General features: G+C 36.0%; 1 protein-coding gene across 1 annotated transcript in view; it reads right to left on the reverse strand.

Annotated features, from left to right (window-relative positions):
- ndufs4 (NADH:ubiquinone oxidoreductase subunit S4) overlaps positions 1 to 21,850 on the reverse strand; it is a 137,738-nt gene that overhangs the window by 14,601 nt on the left and 101,287 nt on the right. The window contains exon 3 of the mRNA XM_028805618.2: positions 15,912 to 16,084. Coding sequence (XP_028661451.1) covers positions 15,912 to 16,084 — 173 coding nt within the window. The remainder of the gene's footprint in view (positions 1 to 15,911; positions 16,085 to 21,850) is intronic.

Consider the following 21,850-nt stretch of genomic DNA (forward strand, 5'->3'; position numbering starts at 1 on the left):
AAAATGTAAGCTATATACAGTTAAATATATGCTATACCAAATATGTTAGCCCTTTATGGATCAAACCTTATTTTGTGCACCATAAAACAAACACTTCTTTAAAAAAAACAAATAGTACACCCTTTTTAAAATGTTATCATCAATGGTTAGGAACACTTAGAGATGTATCGTAATATCTGTTATATTTCAAATATGGCCTTTGCTCCCAAACAGTCTCAGTTGCTACATTTTTAATCATAAAGCAATTTTGGGCACTCTTTATACCCCCCCCCCCCACTTGAAATGGAGGCATATATTTGATTTGAGTCTGTAACATCTGGTGTAAATTTATGGTACTTGTAAAAGTTAGCTTGCTTTTTTTTTTAAATTCAGTTTTATTCTCTCAGTCACAGTCACGCTCAATCCCACCACAAATCTGACACTGTCGTTTTCAAATAAAGACATGCTATAACAGTGGTGAACTCAGATGAGGATGAGGTTTCTACATTGGAGAAAGAGAACAGAAGCCCTCCCCGCAAGAAATGTCCAGTCACAGGTAAGAACAACGCAGCTGCACCAGGCATAAAGACAAAAGATGGCAATGTTTAGATGCAGCAACAGGTCGGGCATCATCCTCCCAGTCAATGTATCACACGCATGTTCTTCAAAGAAAAAGCAGGGCTTACAGAGCACGCCAAGGTATTGTGTAAAGTCCTGATTATAATGGTCTTTATATGAAAAACATTTATACGTTACTTATATAAAAGCCAGATCGAATGTTATTTACCTTGATTTATTTATTACAGCATAAAGACACAAGTAGAGCTTCCTGTGTTTGATCGACACATGCACGCTGACAAAGTACATGTGTACTGAAGTGACTTCAGCTGCAGGTGGAAGCTCCTGTCACACTTTATGCAATTGTTGTTACAGTTCTGCCATTGTCCAGAAATGGCTCCATAAGCTTTATGACCTTAGTCTCGGAAAGTGTTTCTCCTATGGGTCGACTGGGATCTTTTTCTAAATACCACACCATTGCTAGAACAAAAGTAGATACAGCCACTAAATAAAGAATTAAAATAGCTTCGGCCACAACTCAAAGCAAAAATAGGGTGTGATGATGTGATTATAAAAAAAAGCAAAACCTTTTGCAATATTAAATTTACCAAAAAATTATATATCTAAAAATGCTAAAATTTTAAAACTGATAAAATCATTACAATTGCACTCTGAATATGATTAGGCATAGTGGTGATACTGACTCTATGGATCTGCACTGGTATCCAAAGGTTGCCTGTTCAAATCCCTGTTAATGCCAAAAGAGATTCTAATCTACTGGGCCCTTGAGCACCGCCCTTAAGCTGCACTAGTGAGCCCATTCAGCACAGTACTACAGTCTTACTGAGGACATTCCGACTAGCATTGGCTCTAAAATGCAATGCAGTAACTAAGAGAGCCATTAAATTCAATTATTCCAGAAATAAAAAAGGGAAAAAGAGTTATAAAAATAAAAGGGGACCAGGTACTGAAGCTAGTAGAAAAGCATAAGCAGCATAATTTTCAGTTTCAAATGTATGCTGGGCAAACATTCAGGACACACAGTGACATCTTATAACATTTAGATAAAGTTTTTTTGCCTTTGGTTGCCTTGTGACTCCAGTTTATTTTTTTTTGAAGAACTAATTTTCATATTTGAAAGAAAACCATATAGTCAACTTATCTTGCTTAACTAGACAGGTTGATCATAGTCCCTAAAAGTAGAAAAAAAATTTAGCGTTTTACTTTTTAAATAAATGAAAGGGTGTAGCTTCTGCAAAGTGAATTGTGGGATTTTACGCAAGTTTATGTAGTTGCTTATGTTTTCTGTTTACTTCATTTGTATTCAATATTTTAAAGCTGCCCTACCTTTATTCTTATCACACACAATAAAACTTATTACAACTAAACCTATACTCCGTCAGATTCTACTATATATTGGCAAAGGTCATTAACAAAAACAGTTAAGTAGATTTTCAGATATCAAGCTAAACCAAAAGGTTGAAAATGCAAGGCCAAATATCTTCAAAACAGTGCAACACTCAAAGTGGAACTAGCCTAATAAGCTGTATGCCACAGTATTTGATTTTCATGACAGTGTTTCTTTTTTCTTCCCTTTAGCCAACACACTGTGCTGGTGTTACTAATCACCAAACCAGCATTGTACTAATTCAATACACTGTACACAAAAAATAAAAAAGGTACCACCTCAAATTTATTGCAAGGTTTAAAGTTTATATGCTGTGAATGCTCTACAGTGGCTCTATAGTACATAACTTTTCCTTACAATTCCACTGTATTTAGTTCAGTGTTTTTTTCTTGGGATACTCTGTTTTCTGACATGTGCCAAAGAAGAGCATTATACTTTTTAAGTTGTTTCTAAAGTTATTATTTATGTGTGCCCTGCAATAGACTTATCTCCCTCTGGTTAAAATGCAAACTGAAAAGAATAAAGCTCCTTCTGTTTCCTTTAAGCAACAGCAATCTTACTTTTCTTCTGAAACACCATCTAAAAATTCACCCTTACAGAAATTATCAGGTAAAGTGAGACAACATAATGGAATACCTGTGATATGAGCATAGCAAACTGCAAATGGATTTTATCAAACTACAAAAAAAAAAAACTGATGACAAAATACAATTCAACCAATGATGGCTTGCTGACACTCGCTACTGGCAGAAAGGTATTTAACAATTATTAAGTTGTGAGGACACTCATGCCAGCATAATACTGCTGTTTATGTCAAGGGCCATTTCTATGACTCCACCTATATTTTTTTATTTTTATTTTATGGTGAGAAGAAGAAAGTATAAAGAGGCAGTAAAAAGACTCAAAAGGGTGTTTACTTTTATGAATGCATTATGGTTGACATACAGTACCAAACAAAGTGATACCAAAACAGAATATTATAACACAGTATACAAGACATAGAAAGTTAAATATTATGTTAAATTTAAAGGATGCTTATGCCTTTTACTAGCTTCTATCCATGCTAAGGAGGCTACGAATATCACTAAGGAAGTGATAAAACCAGAAAATGTTTAGTGGTGACGTAAAGGCAATTGATACATTAAATCAACACTTAACAACTTGTAATATCAATGTGGTGAAATATCACAAAGACAAGTAAGAGAATAAGAAACAATACTGAAGTTTATAAATATTCAGAAACTTTAATAATTAACACACAGTTTTTGTGAGCAGCTTTTTGATATTATTTGTGGTTTGAAAACACTACGGAAAATTATGCAAAGGAATGATAACTAAATGATCTTTACTGGAAGATTACAGGCAGTGATTAAATTTAATCTACCAAGTTACAATTAGTAAGACATAGTAGTCATATTATATCAATTTTGATGTTGATAAGTTTTCTTCTGTTCTTTTCTGTTTATTCATGAACTGACTAAGCTTGGTTTGCTTAAGGGCTTTTATTTAATCTTACCTTATATGTTTGAAATATGTGACTAATTATTTTTCATGTTACTCAACAGATAAGGAACCTCAATTTTCACACATTGTCACTTTTATATTTGTAAACTCCAGCCTTGTTTGTCCATTGCATAATTGATGCCTTGGATCTAAGATGTGTGACTTATAAATTATAAAAATATTAAACATACTGAATATTGCAGCAAGGAAACAGCAGATGGTTTACTTTGTTGTCAATGAGAAACTCCTGTCATATTAAAGAGTGCTTTCAACATTGTTGGAATTTTTTTTAACGGATTAGTCAATGTCCACTTTGCAGTAATCTAGCTATCTATTTGTTGAATAAAATTGTTTTTTAAAATTTCATTACCTTTATTTAAAGAGTTTCTTTCTGGTCATAGTTTCCCAAATTTTGGTTGGATTATCTTATGATTGGTTTGCAATTTTGTGGGTATTAAAAATAGTGTTTGATGGTGTATAAATGGAAAAACATATACATAGCCCTCTAACCCTATATTTAGAGAACTCTTTATCAAACGAACTATAATTTTGTGAGGTTTTTTTTCTTCAATTTAGGGCACTTTACAACTGTTCCACTTCTCTATTATGCATGACTATGACAGTGCTAGTTCTTGTAACATACAATCTAAAGTTATTTTCTTTTTTCAGTCATCTATTAAAACATATAGAGTACTGTATTATGGTGCCTATAAATGCTTAATTAATTCTGCCCCTGAATAATTGGTACATTTTTATGTGCAAGCTGCATTAAGTCATTTACTAAGTTAAACTGGGATGTGATTTAACTGATTTAAATAGTAACTTTTTAAGATTTGTTGATTGCAATAGTTCAACATAAAGATAAATTATTCAGCAGGAGCTTGAGCAAGTAACTGAAACCTATCCCAAACTGCTCTAACTCTCTTTGTTCAGGGAACAGGTGAAGGAATTGTGGGAGACTGTATGTGCAGTCAAATACAAAATGTTTCAGCTGAATACCAATGTTATTTTACCTGTAAGTGAATTGCTTAGGCATATTTGGGGCCTTTCTGTACAAGAAGGAAACACTGAAAATGAAAAGTAGAAGCTTAACTCGTAGCTGATGCAAAAGTAAAAAGCTGAATAAAGAGACCATGATTGGACATGGAGTGAGTATCATTATAGTGTGTAAAGTTAAACAGTTCAGGATGACTGCTATTGTCATGTTTTATTCAATTTGCAATTCTTGTCATTCAGGAAATTAGAACAATAAATTAAGAATCACAGACAAAATAGCTTAAAAAATATTACATTTAAAAATTATCAGACCTGTCTAAGGCCCAGTCAACACTAATATCAATACATCTGAAAACTTTTAATTAATTTCGCCCTTCAATCCATACTGAAATGGCTTTTTCTGACACATTAACTGCTTTGCAAATGCTGATGTATAGTAGTTAGTTTGGTGTAGTGGTGGAGGCTTGGACCCAGGACTTCAAACCGTAAGGTTCTAGGGTCAAATCTGAGAGCCATAAACGATGGAGAGCATAGATGGATGGGCATCTAAACTGGGGAGGTTGCTTTTCTCTTTCCCAGTTAGGAGGCAATATGGCAGGAGGACAAGGGAGACTGCTTTCTGATCCAAGGTATCCCCCCCATTAAGCAGAGTGGCATCATTCCTGACACTCTGACATGGCTCCAGTCTGAACACCTGCATGGCAGAATGCGAGTTGTAGTTGTGGTGAGTAGCTCTGTTGTGGTCCACAGATGCTGCTGGAGGAACTGCTTGGAGGAATCTCCCTTGTCAGATGAAGCTTCCACCTGACTTGGAAGTGCTTCCTGGGTGCAGTGCTGCGGCACTGGAAAAACTCCTGGGTCCAGAGAAAAGGAAGCAGAGGTCTGTGTCACCCAGAGTTCTACAGAAAATGTTTTATTTTGACTTTGGAAATGTACTGTTACAGCATAAGAGTTCACAATAAAAGTACTGAATGAATAAATATGTGCACAAATCTTTTGCCATGAAGAAAATGAAGAATTTGAAGGGGACTGAATACTTTTGCATGCCACTGTGGACACCTGAAATTCTTTTCCCGTGTCTTATAATCTATCTATTTTCACTCTCTTCGTCGATTTTGCATATCCTGTATCATCACTCTGTCTCCTTTATTTCATCCAATAGTGGAGCAGTCTCCTGTGTAGTATGTACTCTATTTTGACTATAAAGTTGATCATTGTATTCCTAAATTAACCAGTATTATAAAACATAAAAAAAGACTTCATTATAATAAAGTCAAGGTAAAGCAAGCAAAAGACAAACTTAATGTCGTGGTTACAGATAGCTATGTATGTAATTTTCAGGTCAAGTTCTCCTTAGCAAGTACTTTCTAAGAGAAATAAAAAACAATTTTAATAAACAGAAATGTGGATTCTCTTTGACTTCAGTATGCCAGAGGATATGGAGTGCAGAGAACCAGCGGTTCATCGAAATGTACCTTCACTTCAAGTTACCTGACTCTGAATATAATACTGCTTTAAAAATAGAATGTTTGAACCAACTTTGGCAAGAAACCATGAAGCCTGAAAAAGAAAATAATTTTAAGAACAGTGAAGTATAAGATTATATGAAGAAAAATGGCAGGATCTCCAATTGTCATTTCATAGAGGAAAAAATGAATAGACAGAGTGAAGGGTGATCAAATTAACTGTGGTTTTGTATATTTATCATTGTACATGCAACCAGTAAAAAATGGCAATGATGCTAAAACAAAGCATGCATCCTAAATCCTTAAAAACAGTACTGGTTTGAGTAGATGCTGAGGTGTATGTGGAAGTTTGGTACTTTATGTGACACGTTTAAACATAGGCTTTTTTTGTTTCACAGCACCTTAAAATCCACAGCTCTAATAAATATGTTTTTAATGGGGCTGAATACTGGAATAGATAATAGTATCTCTCTTTGTGTTAATTTAAAAATACCACTTAAGTAATTCTTAGGATACAAAGTTGTAAATGGAAAAACAATTTAACAATGAAATGTACTTAAAGGCTCTATGTTGACATTAATAGTATAATATGAAAAAGTGCACTTTTCCTGGTTAACTTGTTCCACACTTATTACAAAATGTAGATCCTAGCATAGCTAAACACAATTTACGTTGATAAAGTCCACAGGCTAAAAATAAGCAAAATTCACCAAAATGATTAACAGCACAAGCAGAACCATCATTATCTGGGTCAGCACAGGATAGATCTGAGGCACTTATTGTGTGTGTGTTGTGTATACTGTATATGTATATTCATTCATACACACTAATAAGACGAATCATTATGACCATCTGCCTAATATGCTGTTGCCTCTTTTTACTTTGAGCATCTACATCAATGTTCATAACAAAACAGTTTTCAAATTAAAAATGAGTGTATAAATCAGAACAAACAATATGAGTTGTTTTTCTCTCAGGTTGCAATTAAATGTCAATTAAAAACATCATGAAAAAGGAACATTTCAGCTATTCATCTTTTTTAGTAATTTTTTATTGAGAGGGAAAATTTACAGAAATGTGCCTAGTCAAATTGTTTCTTTTGTCATACATTGGGCAAAGTCTCTAACTGAACACACAGTCCATTTAGTCTTGAATTTCATATACCAAGTATTAGAAATCAAGGAATTTGGTTATTTTCACTTAATTGTGAGTTACTTGATCATTTACTTTTGAAGTCTATTATGCACCGAGAGAGAGAGAGAGAGAGAGATTGATAGATACTTTATTAATCCCAAGAGGAAATTCACATACTCCAGCAGCACCTTACTGATACAAAAACAATATAAAATTAATGATTGATAATAATGCAGGTAAAAAAACAGACAATATCTTTGTATAAAGTTTATTGTTTACCCCCCAGGGTGGAATTGAAGAGTCGCATAGTTTGGGGGAGGAACGATCTTCTCAGTCTATCAGTGGAGCAGGACAGTGACAGCAGTCTGTCGCTGAAGCTGCTCTTCTGTCTGGAGATGATACTGTTTAGTGGATGCAGTGGATTTTCCATAATTGATAGGAGCCTGCTGAGTGCTTGTCGCTCTGCCACAGATGTCAAACTGTCCAGCTCCATGCCAACAATAGAGCCTGCCTTCCTCACCAGTTTGTCCAGGCGTGAGGCGTCTTTCTTCTTAATGCTGCCTCCCCAGCACACCACCGCGTAGAAGAGGGCGCTTGCCACAACCGTCTGATAGAACATCTGCAGCATCTTATTGCAGATGTTGAAGGACACCAGCCTTCTAAGGAAGTATAACCAGCTCTGTCCTTTCTTACACAGAGCATCAGTATTGGCAGTCCAGTCTAATTTATCATCCAGCTGCACTCCCAGGTATTTATAGGTCTGCACCATCTGCACAGTCACCTCTGATGATCACAGGGTCCATGAGGGGTCTGGGCCTCCTAAAATCCACCACCAGCTCCTTGGTTTTGCTGGTGTTCAGGTGTAGGTGGTTTGAGTCGCACCATTTAACAAACTCATTGATTAGGTCCCTATACTCCTCCCCCTGCCCACTCCTGATGCAGCCCACAATAGCAGTGTCATCAGCGAACTTTTGCACAAGGCAGGACTCCGAGTTGTATTGGAAGTCCGATGTATATAGGCTGAACAGGACTGGAGAAAGTACAGTCCCTTGTGGCGCTCCTGTGTTGCTGACCACAATGTCAGACGTGCAGTTCCCAAGACGCTAATACTGAGGTCTGTCTTTAAGATAGTCCATGATCCATGCCACTAGGTATGAATCTACTCCCATCTCTGTCAGCTTGTCCCTAAGAAGCAGAGTTTGGATGGTGTTGAAGGCACTAGAGAAGTCTAGAAACATAATTCTTACAGCACCACTGCCTCTGTCCAAGTGGGAGAGGGATCGGTGTAGCATATAGATGATGGCATCCTCCGCTCCCACCTTCTCCTGATATGCAAACTGCAGAGGGTCGAGGGCGTGTTGAACCTGTGGTCTCAGGTGGTGAAGCAGCAGCCTCTTCATGGTCTTTATCACATGTGATGTCAGAGCAACAGGCCGGAAGTCATTCAGCTCACTAGGATGTGATACCTTTGGGACTGGGGTGATGAAAGATGTTTTCCAAAGCCTCGGGACTCTCCCCTGTTCCAGGCTCAGGTTGAAGATGCGCTGTAGAGGACCCTCCAGCTCCGATGCACAGACCTTCAGCAGTCTTGGCGATACTCCATCTGGACCCGCTGTTTTGCTGGCACGAAGTCTCCTCAGCTCTCTGCTCACTTGCGCTGTTGTAATTATGGGTGGGGACGTCTCTCCTATGCTGGTATCAGCAGAAGGATTTGTGGAGGGTGCAGTACTCCGAGGTGAGAGTGGGTTAGGGTGGTCAAACCTGTTAAAGAAGTTGTTCATTTGGTTTGCTCTCTTCACGTCTCTCTCGATGGTGGTACCCCGCTTCGAGCTGCAGCCAGTGATGATCTTCATCCCATCCCACACTTCCTTCATGCTGTCATTCTGCAACTTCTGCTCCAGCTTTCTCCTGTACTGCTCCTTCGCCACCCTGAGCTGGACTCGGAGTTCCTTCTGCACGCGCTTGAGCTCATGCTGATCACCGCCTTTGAAAGCCCTTTTTTTCTGGTTCAAAAGGCCCTTGATGTCACTTGTAATCCATGGCTTGTTGTTAGTATAGCAGCGTACAGTTCTTACTGGAACTACAATGTCCATACAGAAGTTGATGTAGTCAGTAGTGCAGTCAACAACTTCCTCAATGTTCTCACTATGTGATCCCTGCAGGATATCCCAGGCTGTAGTTCCAAAACATTCTCTCAGAGCCTTCTCTGCCTCCAGGGTCCACTTCCTAAATGATCGTGTGGTTGCAGGTAGGACCCTCACTTTTGGTTTGTAGTGAGGTTGAAGCAGAACCAGGTTATGATCTGCTTCCCCAAGCGCAGGCAGCGGGGTGGCGCTGTATGCGTTTTTAACGTTTGCATACAGTAAATCAATAGTCTTATTTCCCCGGGTGTTACAGTCCACATACTGGGAGAAGGCAGGTAATGTTTTGTCCAGCGTCACATGGTTAAAGTCTCCAGCGATTAGTACAAGCACCTCAGGGTGCTGCGTTTGTAACTTAGCAACAGCAGAATGAATGATGTCACTTGCTGTCTCCACATCCGCCTGAGGAGGGATGTACACGATAGATATCACGCCTCAATGAAAGTTCTTTGGTTAAACTATGAATGACCTTAGATTACTTGCATGAGAATTAGACATGCTGTATTTAAGCATAAATTAACACGATCCTCCTTTCCAAGAGGGGTATAACTCTGGTTTTTAAAGATGGGGCTAACACAAATTCTTCTATCATTAAAATCTAAAATATCATGACAGCATCAAGTGTGCATGATGTAACTAGCAAGGCAGTCTACAACATGTCTAAAATGTACATTATATTCTGTACCATATAGTAGACAATGTTTTTGCCTTGCAAATGTGTTGTGACCTCTGTGCAAGACTTCCTCCAAAACATTGACAGTATAATCAGAAGCACCTCTGAAGATTTTTTCCACCTAAAGCTCCATTTATCACTCCAGCCAGAAACTATAGGAAAACAAATGTCAATGTCCAAACTCCGCCTACCAATGTTATTTTGTTCTGTTGTCTTATATTATACTTTGAATGAATATCAGTGTATATTACGTTTTAACTGCTGTATGAATTTGAATTATGCCTTGAGCATTAATAAAGTGCCTCGCAGTAAGGAGTCGTGGGTTTGCTTCCCGGGTTCTCCCTGCGTGGAGTCTGTATGTTCTCCCCGTGTCTGCATGGGTTTCCTCTGGGTGCTCCAGTTTCCTCCCACAGTCCAAAGTCATGCAAGTTTGGTACACTGGCGATCCTAAATTGTCCCTAGTGTGTGCTTGGTGTGTGTGTGTGCCCTGCGGTGGGCTGGCTCCCTACCCGGGGATTTGTTCCTGCCTTGCGCCCTGTGTTGGCTGGCATTGGCTCCAGCACAGCCCCGTGACCCTGTAGTTAGGTTATAGCGGATTGGATAATGAATGGATGGATTAATAAAGTATATCTGATCTAATTACAGCACTTTGATTATTTACTTTGACCAAATATGGTAGGTATTTGTATCACTACATACTGCTCAGCAACAAGTTAGAAAACATTGTTCTAAGATATATCAATTCATGGGGCAAAAAATGGCCTGATGAAGTCTGAGAATGCCGTTACTCACCCATGCACATCAAAAGTAAAGCTGCTGCTAATAACTTTTTTAGAGGGATCTCTGTGATGTGAATTTAGTTATTATGGCAGACCATGTCCTTCCTAAGCAGTAACAGATTAAATGCTTACATTGTGAAATGACAGAAGTCGTAACCATCTTAATTAGGGGAAGATTGGACATTAATGAGGAGCAAGAGACGAAATGACATCTGCCTCGTATTTCACAAAAAAAGGTATCATACTGTGTCTCCTCTTATAATTAGAAACTGCTAGTAAGTTTTTATTTACATCCCAGAATACCCCAAATTGTCATGAGTCATGAGTGAGATCAATATAGTAGCATGCAATTTAAGTGCCGCTGCCAAAAAGAATCAAAAGCAAAAAATTCAGGCAATTGATTTTAATCCAGTTTAATCTGGCTCCTCTCATAATGCATTTTAAGTTTCTTAGATGAAGCAGGAAAGGTCTTGTCAGTCTTACTTCAGCAGTGGCTAAGAAGTAAAAGTCAAATATTTGATTTTTGAACAGTGACATTTATTCTATAGACAAAAATATGTAACTTATGCACAACATAAACTATGGATGTACAATATAAACTGCAGAAACACATACTACTGACTTTTTAACAGAATAACAAAGAAGATTCATTTACTACAGTTTTTCTGAGGATACAGCAAACTTACATCTTTATAAGGACATTATGGTCTTGTTTACAGAATACAGTGAAAGTCTTATTTTTATATGCTAATCAACATGCAACATAAAAGCAGGGTCCATTATTTCTCTGTACTATTATGTGTATACAAGTTATTTTTTACGACAGCTGTTTTCCCAGTGTTGATTGTTGTGTAATACAATTTATGTTAATGATCACTATGAAAGGCACATTATACAATAAACGTAAACATTTATTCTCTACAGTACTGCACTTGTTTCAAAGAAGTTAAATTAAATAAGTATACAATGAAATGTGTTCCCTTCATAGTTGGATGGATTCCTCTCATAGTAAAACAGAGGTTCCAAACCTGAGGTGCATGATAGCATTTCAGGGGATGCGACAAAGAGGAAGGCTGTGTTGCGATTCGCCAAAATTGCATTGTCTGACTTTATCATGGTTCAATTGGTGTCTTCTAGTGTGCCGTCATTTGTAGGTTATTTGTTAGTTGGTGCTCCTGTTCTATGATATGAAAAGAATCAAGCATTGTGTGCACAACAGTCACCTGTGAATAAGCCGCAGAAGTGCTTGCTCTTGCGGGTTCCTTGCTGCAGGTGGAACTTGGACCTTGCAATGATCCTAATAGAAGGGTGAGATCTAATATTGACATTGAAATGTCACCGATTTTGAGGTTTGATTGACATTTTTGCCAGGGAGGGACAAGGAGAACTGAAATGGATGTTACACCTGCTGCTGACACTCAAGTCCATCTCTCCGGCTGGCAGCCTTGGCAGAACAGCAGCAATGTTAACTGTGTGGTGTACTTGTTTTTGAACTGCAGTGCAGGTGTTTATCAGAGGACAAAGCTCGTTGACTGTGTTTCACTGCTTAGCGGTGCCCTGACACAAGTTGCTTCACGGTGGTCTCCAATACCCCAACCCCTCGACCATGCGTCACTTCCTCGTGGCTCCTGCTGCTGCGCAGGATACCCTGAATTGCCAAATGAGTGTCTAAGCTTCACTGGGGACACATTTACAAGATTACAGGGATTTCTAAAGGTAAATTGTTCAATTTATATTTAAATTGTATGCACAGAGCTAAAAGATTTTTTAGTTTAATCTGTTCACCTGTGGTAATGTACGTGGTTCAAAAATGAAACATTTTACTTTTCATCATCAAATGAGATACTTTTCGTATGGAGTGCTAACATAAACCAAACATTTTCTAGGGGTGTGGGACATAGAAAAGGTTGCAAACCATTACAGTAAAGTGACAAGCTGTTTTAGCTAATGTAGTTTGGAGAAGATGCGTGTGTATACATTTGGACACTAAATACATTTTTTTATATACTTGTCTAGTCTTACACAGTTTATTGAAATTTCCCTGAATCACTGGTGATTATAGAACTACTCAACTGCAAAACTCCTTAAAGGATTACCTTAACTTCTGTGCCTAAAAACACAACGTTAACAAACCAATACTTGTGTTGTCAGAGTAAAACAAAACATGCATTTCACTTCAGTTTAAAAAAATAATTCTGTTACAATAGTGATATCCAGAATCTGTGCTGAACTGATCATTTTAATTTCAAAACACTATTAACAATTTGTAAATCAGTACTATTTTATGTGGAATTCAAAACCAAGAAAAGAAATTCAAAGTGAACGTGAACACTACATTCTTTTTGTAACTTAGCTAAACTGAAAAACTATTAGGAATTATGTGTTGATATACAGTCATCTTCTGTTACATGATTCTACTCTCTTCATAAAAATCAGTCACAAAACAATAAACAGCATATTGAAAAACTATTTCTGACTATTTTAAATAGTAAAAAATAATAATGCATTCTCAGCCCATGAAAACAACCCCAATCAGTTTCCCTAGATACCACTGAAACACTCTTAAACATCAATATAGATATCAAGCCTGGATTTTTCCGCAATATAAAACAGTTTGTGGGAGTGGGAGTGTTGTTGTTTGTGTGTGTTTTTTTTTCCATTTCCCCTTGTGGACAAATAAAGTATAATATTGTAGTGGTTTAAGCAGTTAATAGCACTCTGCTGTCTCCAGTAGACAGTAGCATATACAGTAGCTTCATTTGATTATAGGAAAAGGAATTGACACTGGCCATAAAAACCACAAATTAGAAAACCCCTAAAATGTATATCTTCTCTTACCTTTGCAGACAAAGGTATAATTGAGAAATCAGTTTTGTATATGAAACTCTGACATTATATTTTTCTAATTGCAAAAATATGATTCAGTTTACACAATGACATGAAAACAAAAGCTGTGTGCTGATCACAGAATTTATATACTCATAATATTTGCAAAAGTAATTAACTGAAAAAACTTATGTTCAGCAGTTTGCAACAATTTGCAGAGAATATTGTAGGACATTGTGATGCATTAATAATCTCTGAATTTATTCTAAATTTAAGAAATTAACTAATCATTCCTGACACACTTTGGGCATTTTAATTAGATTTGTGGTAGACAGACAATGACACCTTTAGTGATTTGTGATAATATTTCAAAAACAAAAAAGGTATAACAACAGTTCCAAGAGTAAGGCTTGCCATTACAAAATAAATTTGCAACCTGTATGGTTGTGCAGTGATTAAAAAAGAAAAAAAAATATTTCTGTTTAGGCATCATTTAATGATTCATTTTTATGAACTGGGGATTACTGTACACAAAAAATAAATATACATTTTGAAATGTGCTTCATCAAAATAACATTAGGTTCAAATGAAATTAAAGCAGCAAGTAACCACTAAACGTACTGTATACTGAGGTTATTACATTATCTATTGCTAAGAAATCAAATACAACAGGCTTCAAAACAGAAACAAACTAATAAGTTCTAAAGAGACAAGTATTGATTTAGTATTATACTCTTCATGTTGCCCCAAACACCATGAACAGGACATCTTAAAACATGAACCCTATATATAGGACCCACTCTCTTGACTCTTCTCCAGTTATTTATAAGCTGTATCTCACATGTAGTATTACTACCCTTTCACTTCAGTTTTCTATCAAGTCTGTGGTTAATATTGGGCTTTTCATTAATTTTGGTAAACTTGGAAAATGTAAGCATATATTAACAACACCTATAACAGAGATTTCTTAAAGCACTAACCATTATTATTATACACATATGCAATGGACTGGTGCCCTGTCCAGGGTTTGTTACTGCCTTGCACACTGTGTTAGCTGGGTTAGGTTCTAGCACCCCCCGCAACCCTGTTCAGGACAAAGTGATTAAGAAAATGACATTTGAATTATGGGCAAGAAAGTGGCCAGTATAAAGTACTATCACTCTCTGCTTGGACAAACAGAAGAACAATGATTTACAATTAATTTCAAATCATACTTGTATCTGCCTGGAGAGTTAGTCCATATGCCTGTCATTTGAATCACATCTAATCTGAATGTTTTATCATGTAAAACAGGTTGGATACTCCGTAAAGATCGCTCTCTAGAATACTCCTATGTTATGAGCCTACACCATGCACATCTTAAAAAGGAGTGCTCTCATGAACAGTATTTTCAGGTTAACAGTCTATTAATGTGCTGATCTACGTTCATTTATTCTTTGCCATAGTTATAATTCAAAACTGTACCTATAAGACTTTGTGCAGAACCTTTTTTTTTAATTGCTTTTTCCATTGATTTCCAGAAAATGTTGGACTTTCACTCATATTAATACACTTAATGATAGTTACTTGGGCTGTTATGTATTCTGTTGATCTCCATGTTAAACCGAAACAAATGCAACTTGCAATCTACATTACTTTAAAAACAGCAAGACATCTATTATGATACATTATCTGAATTTTCCTGAATGATCAGTGTTGAAGTCTAAGGATGTGTACTATTAAAAGGTGGAATGACTTTCAAAATATGAAAAGGAAATGATTGAAAATGTTATTTAATGTTTACACTCAATCAGTTATAATCACACTGTATACTCGCTGATAAGAAAATCAAGAAGGAATAAAACAATAGCATCTAAAAACTGGACGTTTGGATTTTCAACTTAGTCACTGTAAGCACCAATATTAGCTGTATTACATTGAAAACCAATTGGTAATGCTGGAAGTACAAGTATGGGAGGTATTTTCTGCAAAAAAAAAAAATTATAAAATGAAAAAGCAAACTCTTTTACAATTTCATTTTCAATGTCTGCGCACAAGAATGCTGCAATAAGTAAAATTAAAATAAAATAACCCCATTTGCGATTTTACTTTAAAAGTGTATGTGCAAGAATGCCGGAAAAATTAAAAATAAAATAGAATACTTCTTACTTTTGACTGTGTTTAATCCATCGATTGAAGTGACTCTACAGCTATGAAGAACAAAGAATTGAGGGAAATCAAGGTGCAAAGCTCTGCACATTGACCCGTTCTATTTGCATGCTGAGAACTTGAAAATGAAAATGCAAAGTGGAAATGCGTTTTACTTTTCATTTTTGTAGCTTCATTGCTGTTCAAGCTGAAAATGAAACTGCAAATGGGGTTATTTAATTGTATAATTTTAATTTTCTTTTTTGCAGAAAATACATCCCATAGTAAAAGAAGCATCAGCTAGAAACATAAATTACATACGTTGATGCCCAGCCCATTAAAGGGTTTTCCCAGCGTTCCCGTGTATCAAACTCCATTTTCCATTTTCGTGTGTTTTGAATTCCAGACTGCATTGCATTGCGAGCAGACACAAAGATTCGCACTTTACGAGTTTTAATGTGTTCTTCAGGAACCCCAGACAAAGAAGAAATGTCCTAATGGAAAAGAAAAAAGAACAAATAAATATTAGGTGCATTTACTCACTTAACATTTGAAAAAAATTATAGTGCACAATTATTTATTATACTGTATATTTATCTGTGAAAAATGTACTTTCATGCACAAATATAGAGTAACTCATATACTGTAACTCCGATGTACTAAAGGGCTTAAAACCAAAGAATAGTAATGTTTATAACTCAAAATAGATTCATGCCTTTGATTAAAACAGAAAATTGAAATATTTATACCTAAGTGCCTTTGAAAACTAATCTGCAATAACATGTTACGAAAATACAACATATGCTTGTTCCCTGCCTTGTGCTCGATGATTACTTTGATAGGCTCCAGCTCCAGCCTAAGACTATGCTCTGAATAAGCGGGTTTGGATGGCTGGATGTACATATTAAGTCAACAACAGACATCCTTCCTTAGATTAGAAACTAAGGTAAGGGCATAAAAGAGATGTCTATGAAGTTGTGAAGTAAAATAAAAGCACTTTACGTTTAGAATGTTTCATTTAAAATTATTTTAACAGTCACAAATTTTTGAAAACGGAACCATTTATTTTTTAGTTATTATTACTAACTTTTTAATGAAGACCAAGCCTGAATACACTGATTTTTTTTTGTCCATTTCAACGTTACCTACAGGACCATATTGCTTCTAACATGCTAGAATAATCGTTTATCATATAAAGCCATATGACAACAAAAAAGAGTTTATCTGTTGGTTCTTCACTACATTTTATCAATTGCACTGTAAATTCCTTTCAAAGGGTACTCACTATAAACAGTACTGTATAAACTAACATTTGATTAAAGTTGAACAGGGAAGGTTATAATGAAAAACATTTTATATAAGTTGGGAAAAAACTGTCTTTTATTTTTATTTGACATATACGTACATTTTAATCCATCCATACATCCAGTATAAAATGTAGTTTGGGCACAAAGCAGGAATGATCATTAGATGGCAAGGCAGCACAGCCCCAATTTAGAGTTGCCAATTTAACTAACTCACATGGGGAGAAGGCACAAACTCCTTACAAACGTTGTCCAGGCCAGAATTCAATAGTCACTACTCTGCTATAACAAGGCCAACAAGTTAACCATAGTGCCACATCATTTCTTCTAATTGTCTTAATATAAAAAGCAAAGATAAAAAAGAAGCAGTTCTTTACAGTATTTAACCCTTTAACCATTTTTTTGCTTTCCAAGTATTTGGGTTTAATGAAATTCCACATAATACATATGCTGCATGTATGTGCAGCAACAACCATCCTTCTAGTTTGTTTTAGTGACCTTTCTTCAGTCTACAATTTAAGCAACAATTTTTGTTGAAAAAAATATTTTTGTTACACTTTTTATTTCAGTAGTAGTTTTAGCTGTTTGTATGCCTTTTTGTAGGCAATAGGGAGTAGTTATTGTTTAATCTGTAAGCATCAAGAGCGAGGCAAAAATGGCACATGTGCAGTGTTTCAGTCTAATACTGGACCCACTCGCACACACACTTACACAAAGACCACCTGTTTGATATTATCAGTTAACTGAACACACCTGAGCTGTCAGAGTGAACTTCACTATTTGAATATAATTTGACTCTTTACAAAAAAATTCTTATTCAAAGGCAAATACTGGCTTTTGAATGTAAAAGGATGGTCCTTTATTTTATTTCACACTAATGTTGGCATTGTGTTACTCCAGACAAACTATGCTGCAATATTTCTTTACTTTGCATGTGATTTGCACATCACTTGTACGATCAGCTTTTTTATAATTTTAATTGTTAGTTTGTCTTGTCTTTTATAAAACAGACTGATTTTTCCACCAAACTGCTCTGATTTTTGGTTAAATGGCGTATTGACAACAGATTTAAAACACTTATCTAACACCCTAAAAGTTATCATTTTGCCCCTGATCCTGTTCTGTTTCATGCTTGAACCCGAGAGTCCTGATTTGCTGTTATACAGTATTACAACTGTTACATATTCATTGTAGCAAACAAAGGCTGCTTTCCTTTCTCTTTAGGCCCTGTCCACAGAGGCGCTCTGAGCAACCTAGTTGTTTAATTTGCGTTTGGTGGCGGCACTTAATTGACTTAAATATGGCGTTACGTTCACATTTATTTGCCTCTGTTAAATGCCAACCCTGCAGCCCAGATTATAGTTTGTGTATTTACAGTACCTGTGGAGGCAGTCCATAGCGTTTTTAACCTGTGAGGTTTGAGGTTCATCCTTCATTGGATTTGCGAAATATGGATCAGTTGGTTTTATTAGACCTGAACCTTGATCTCCTTGTGTTAAAAATCCTCCTGATATGGTGATATAGGCAGAGAAAACATTGCCACAGCTACTAGGTTCAACCTCTGACTGCGCAGCTTGTGAAAAAAGGAAGCTTTTCTGTAACCTATGAAGAACTGCAACGATCTACGCATAAATTCTTTAAATTCTGTCAGATGTCAGTTTCAAGTTTTGATTGCCTGCTGCAGGTGATATAGTACTTTATTACATGCTGGTCAACCAATGTGCGAATCAGTGTTAGCCCGGAACAGAGGCTACTTGTCACCTTGAGATAAGCAATATACAAACAGTACTCATGAATGCACTCACCCACCTCCATTATTATTATTATTATTTTGTTGATAATGTGTGTATATGTATATACATATACATACACAATACAATTTATTTTTGTATAGTCCAAAATCATATATGAAGTGCCCCAATGGGCTTTAACAGGTCTTGTCTTTTGACAGCCCCCCAGTCTTGACCCTCTAAGAAGACAAGGAAAAACTCCCAAAAAAAACTCATGTAGGGAAAAAATGGAAGACACTTTGGGAAAGGCAGTTCAAAGAGAGACCCCTTTCCAGGTAGGCTGGACGTGAAGTGGGTGTCAAAAAAGGGGGTAAACAGAACACAAGTAATCCTCAATACAACAGTGCAATAGAAATATTACAAGTACAGAGCAGAACTCAACAGCAGATGATATTACATATCATTGATATTACATATACATATACACACACACACATTCATTATATATCTATATATATATATATTTTTTTTTACAAAAGTGTGGTTTATTATCATGCTATTTTACAATATGATTCAGTGGTTTTATTGAATTTATGAAGCGTCTTTTGAAACGCATCATGAGTGAAATTCAAAACACTGCAGCACCCATTGCAGTGTACAGGTTCCAGAGACAATCCTATCTTGTACACCAGCTAGGGATAAAAAGAACAAGAAAGAAAAGATAAAGCATCTGATTTACATTGAGGCATTTTTTTCTGTCATGAGTCCTACAGAACCAGAACTAATAATATGTGGGACTAAAAGCTGGTTCTGTTCTTAAATCAAAGGGAATGGGATGAAACCTATAATACACGGAAAGGAGTGAGAATAAAAATAATAGTTCTCAAAGGTATATAGAAAAAAATTAATTTGAAGTCAAAAACTGGCATTCCAGTGTAAATGAACAGTTGTTTTATTTTTCTTGCACTAATCTTGGCATCTTATTACTTCTGACGCACTTTACAATGTTGCAGGATTTTACAGATTTTTATTGCACACAACTTTCAGGATCAACATATTTTGAACAGTTAGCTTCTATATTCATTAGCAACATAGCTTTCTTCTTCTTGATTACAATCCTTCACAACTTATTTTGGGAAAGCTTTTTTCTTTACCACTGTTCTGTGCTTGGATCTACTGTCACAGTGATAACAGAAATTAAGCAATTCTCCAGTACTCTGCAAGTCAATCTTTAATATAAGATTGCTAAAATACTGCTGTGTTCTGCTAGGACTATTAAGTGTCCATCGCAGCAAGAAAAACCTGGCTTCCTTTTCTCATTAAAGACAATGTGAAGATATGTGAAAAGATATGTGAAATCCATATTTCTGATTTTCATTTTGTTATTGTAACACACATATAGAGCTTTAAAGACCCTCTTCAGTGTTGGGAATAATTTGTTTTGTTACCTCAGCTGACCAGCAGCTTAGCTGACTTCTGACTTGACACATAATGCACATAATGCAAAAACGATGATTCAGTTTAGTCCCACCCTAACGTATTAAGTTGGATTCCACAAACTTTTTATTTTTATCTAGCCATGAAGCTATCTATAGCTTATAATTTTTCTGTTAACTTAGTTATTAGCCAATAAATGGTCAAACTCATTTTACATGTGTTTTGTAAGCTGCTCTGAATAAGGACAACTGCTGAATAAATAACAATAATAGGAAGGAAAGTAAAGACTTGCAGTGTCTTAAATTATAAAGGAAGCCCCAGGATGACGAACTTTACATTTTCAGGCCTCTAGCAGCAAAAAGTAGCAGAGCTGGAAAAAATAATACATACATAAAAACTTTGTTCAATGTGTTTGAGCAATCACAAATTATTTTTTGTTTTCTTAGGTACATTATGGACAGAAAGAAGTACTGTGTCTGGTTCCACTGTTTCTTTGGGTATCTCTCTCTACCCCTACAGTGAGTCCGATTTTTGTGAAGGGCTAAGTGTCAATTATTTTTTATGTGCATCTTTTAAAAATTACTGGGCGAATAATAAGCAGTTTGTAGTTTACAGAGGCACCACAAGCAAGGATGTAAAAATATTCATAAAATACGGAAAACTGTATATAAAGTAAAAATGTGCATGTAGAATGTTTAATATTCTATATGAATACACTTTTTAATATGAATATTCAAATCCATATTTTGGCTAATTTGACAGCTCCAGTCCTGTACAACCTTCTAGCTGTTTATCATTAGAAATGACCACAAAATATTAAATAATTATGGTAATCACTTTATTGCCCTGCCCCAGTGAAAAAAATTTACCATAGTCATCATCACAGGTTTACGAAAGCCACATTTCTGCACTAAGTTCAATATCCGGTGTTTGTCTACTTTATTTCAAGTTATAAAATTATCACTTGCAGAAGGCTAACAGTTATTAGAATAAGTTGAACTTGTACTCTTCTTGCTCATAACATGTTAAACGTTTTACAAACATAATCTTTTTTTATAAAGAAAATGAAGGTTTCCAACCATGACACTGTTCACATTGTCTACAACTGACACAAACTAGTGTGCAACAAAGCTGCTACAAAAAAAAAGTATTTAGGCACTGATAATTTAAAATACACTGCTCCTTTACTAAAAACAGGTACCACAAAATTTGGAAATAAATGTATAGCAGACAACTACTGAAAGAAGGGCTTGTGTGGTCCCACTGGAATATGCCACACCCCCTTAGGTTAACAGAAAAACAAAACTAAAATAGAAATGGTTTTCACAATACACAGTTCTCTTTAAAGCACAAATCAACATATCCACCAAATTCAAACAGTGGGCACAAGTACACACAAAAGGCTACCGTTGTTTCACAGGACTAGCAAAAAAAAATTGCCACTAAAATATGACTTTGTCAGCAGCATGCAAAAAACAAAATATGTTGATTCATACTAGATCTTATCTTTTTTTAATTGCCAACAGGAAAGAAAAGCTGCAACTATGCCAAAAAATGAAAAAAAAAACTCATGTTGTCCTTCTCAGCCTTACTTATGATGTAGATTTCATGTTTGAGGGTGTGGTACAATCCCGAGGACAATCTAGTAATTACTGTCTTGTTCCTTTCAGTTACAGACCATGCATTACCACTTGCCCCGTCCTTCTTGACCTTACTCTTAAATGGGCTTACCTGGCACCATGTTTCCCAACTAGACAGCCCTTACTGAATCTCCGGGAAAAGAAGTGTT

Source organism: Erpetoichthys calabaricus, chromosome 7, assembly GCF_900747795.2.
Source record: "Erpetoichthys calabaricus chromosome 7, fErpCal1.3, whole genome shotgun sequence".
NCBI classification, from domain to species: domain Eukaryota; kingdom Metazoa; phylum Chordata; class Cladistia; order Polypteriformes; family Polypteridae; genus Erpetoichthys; species Erpetoichthys calabaricus.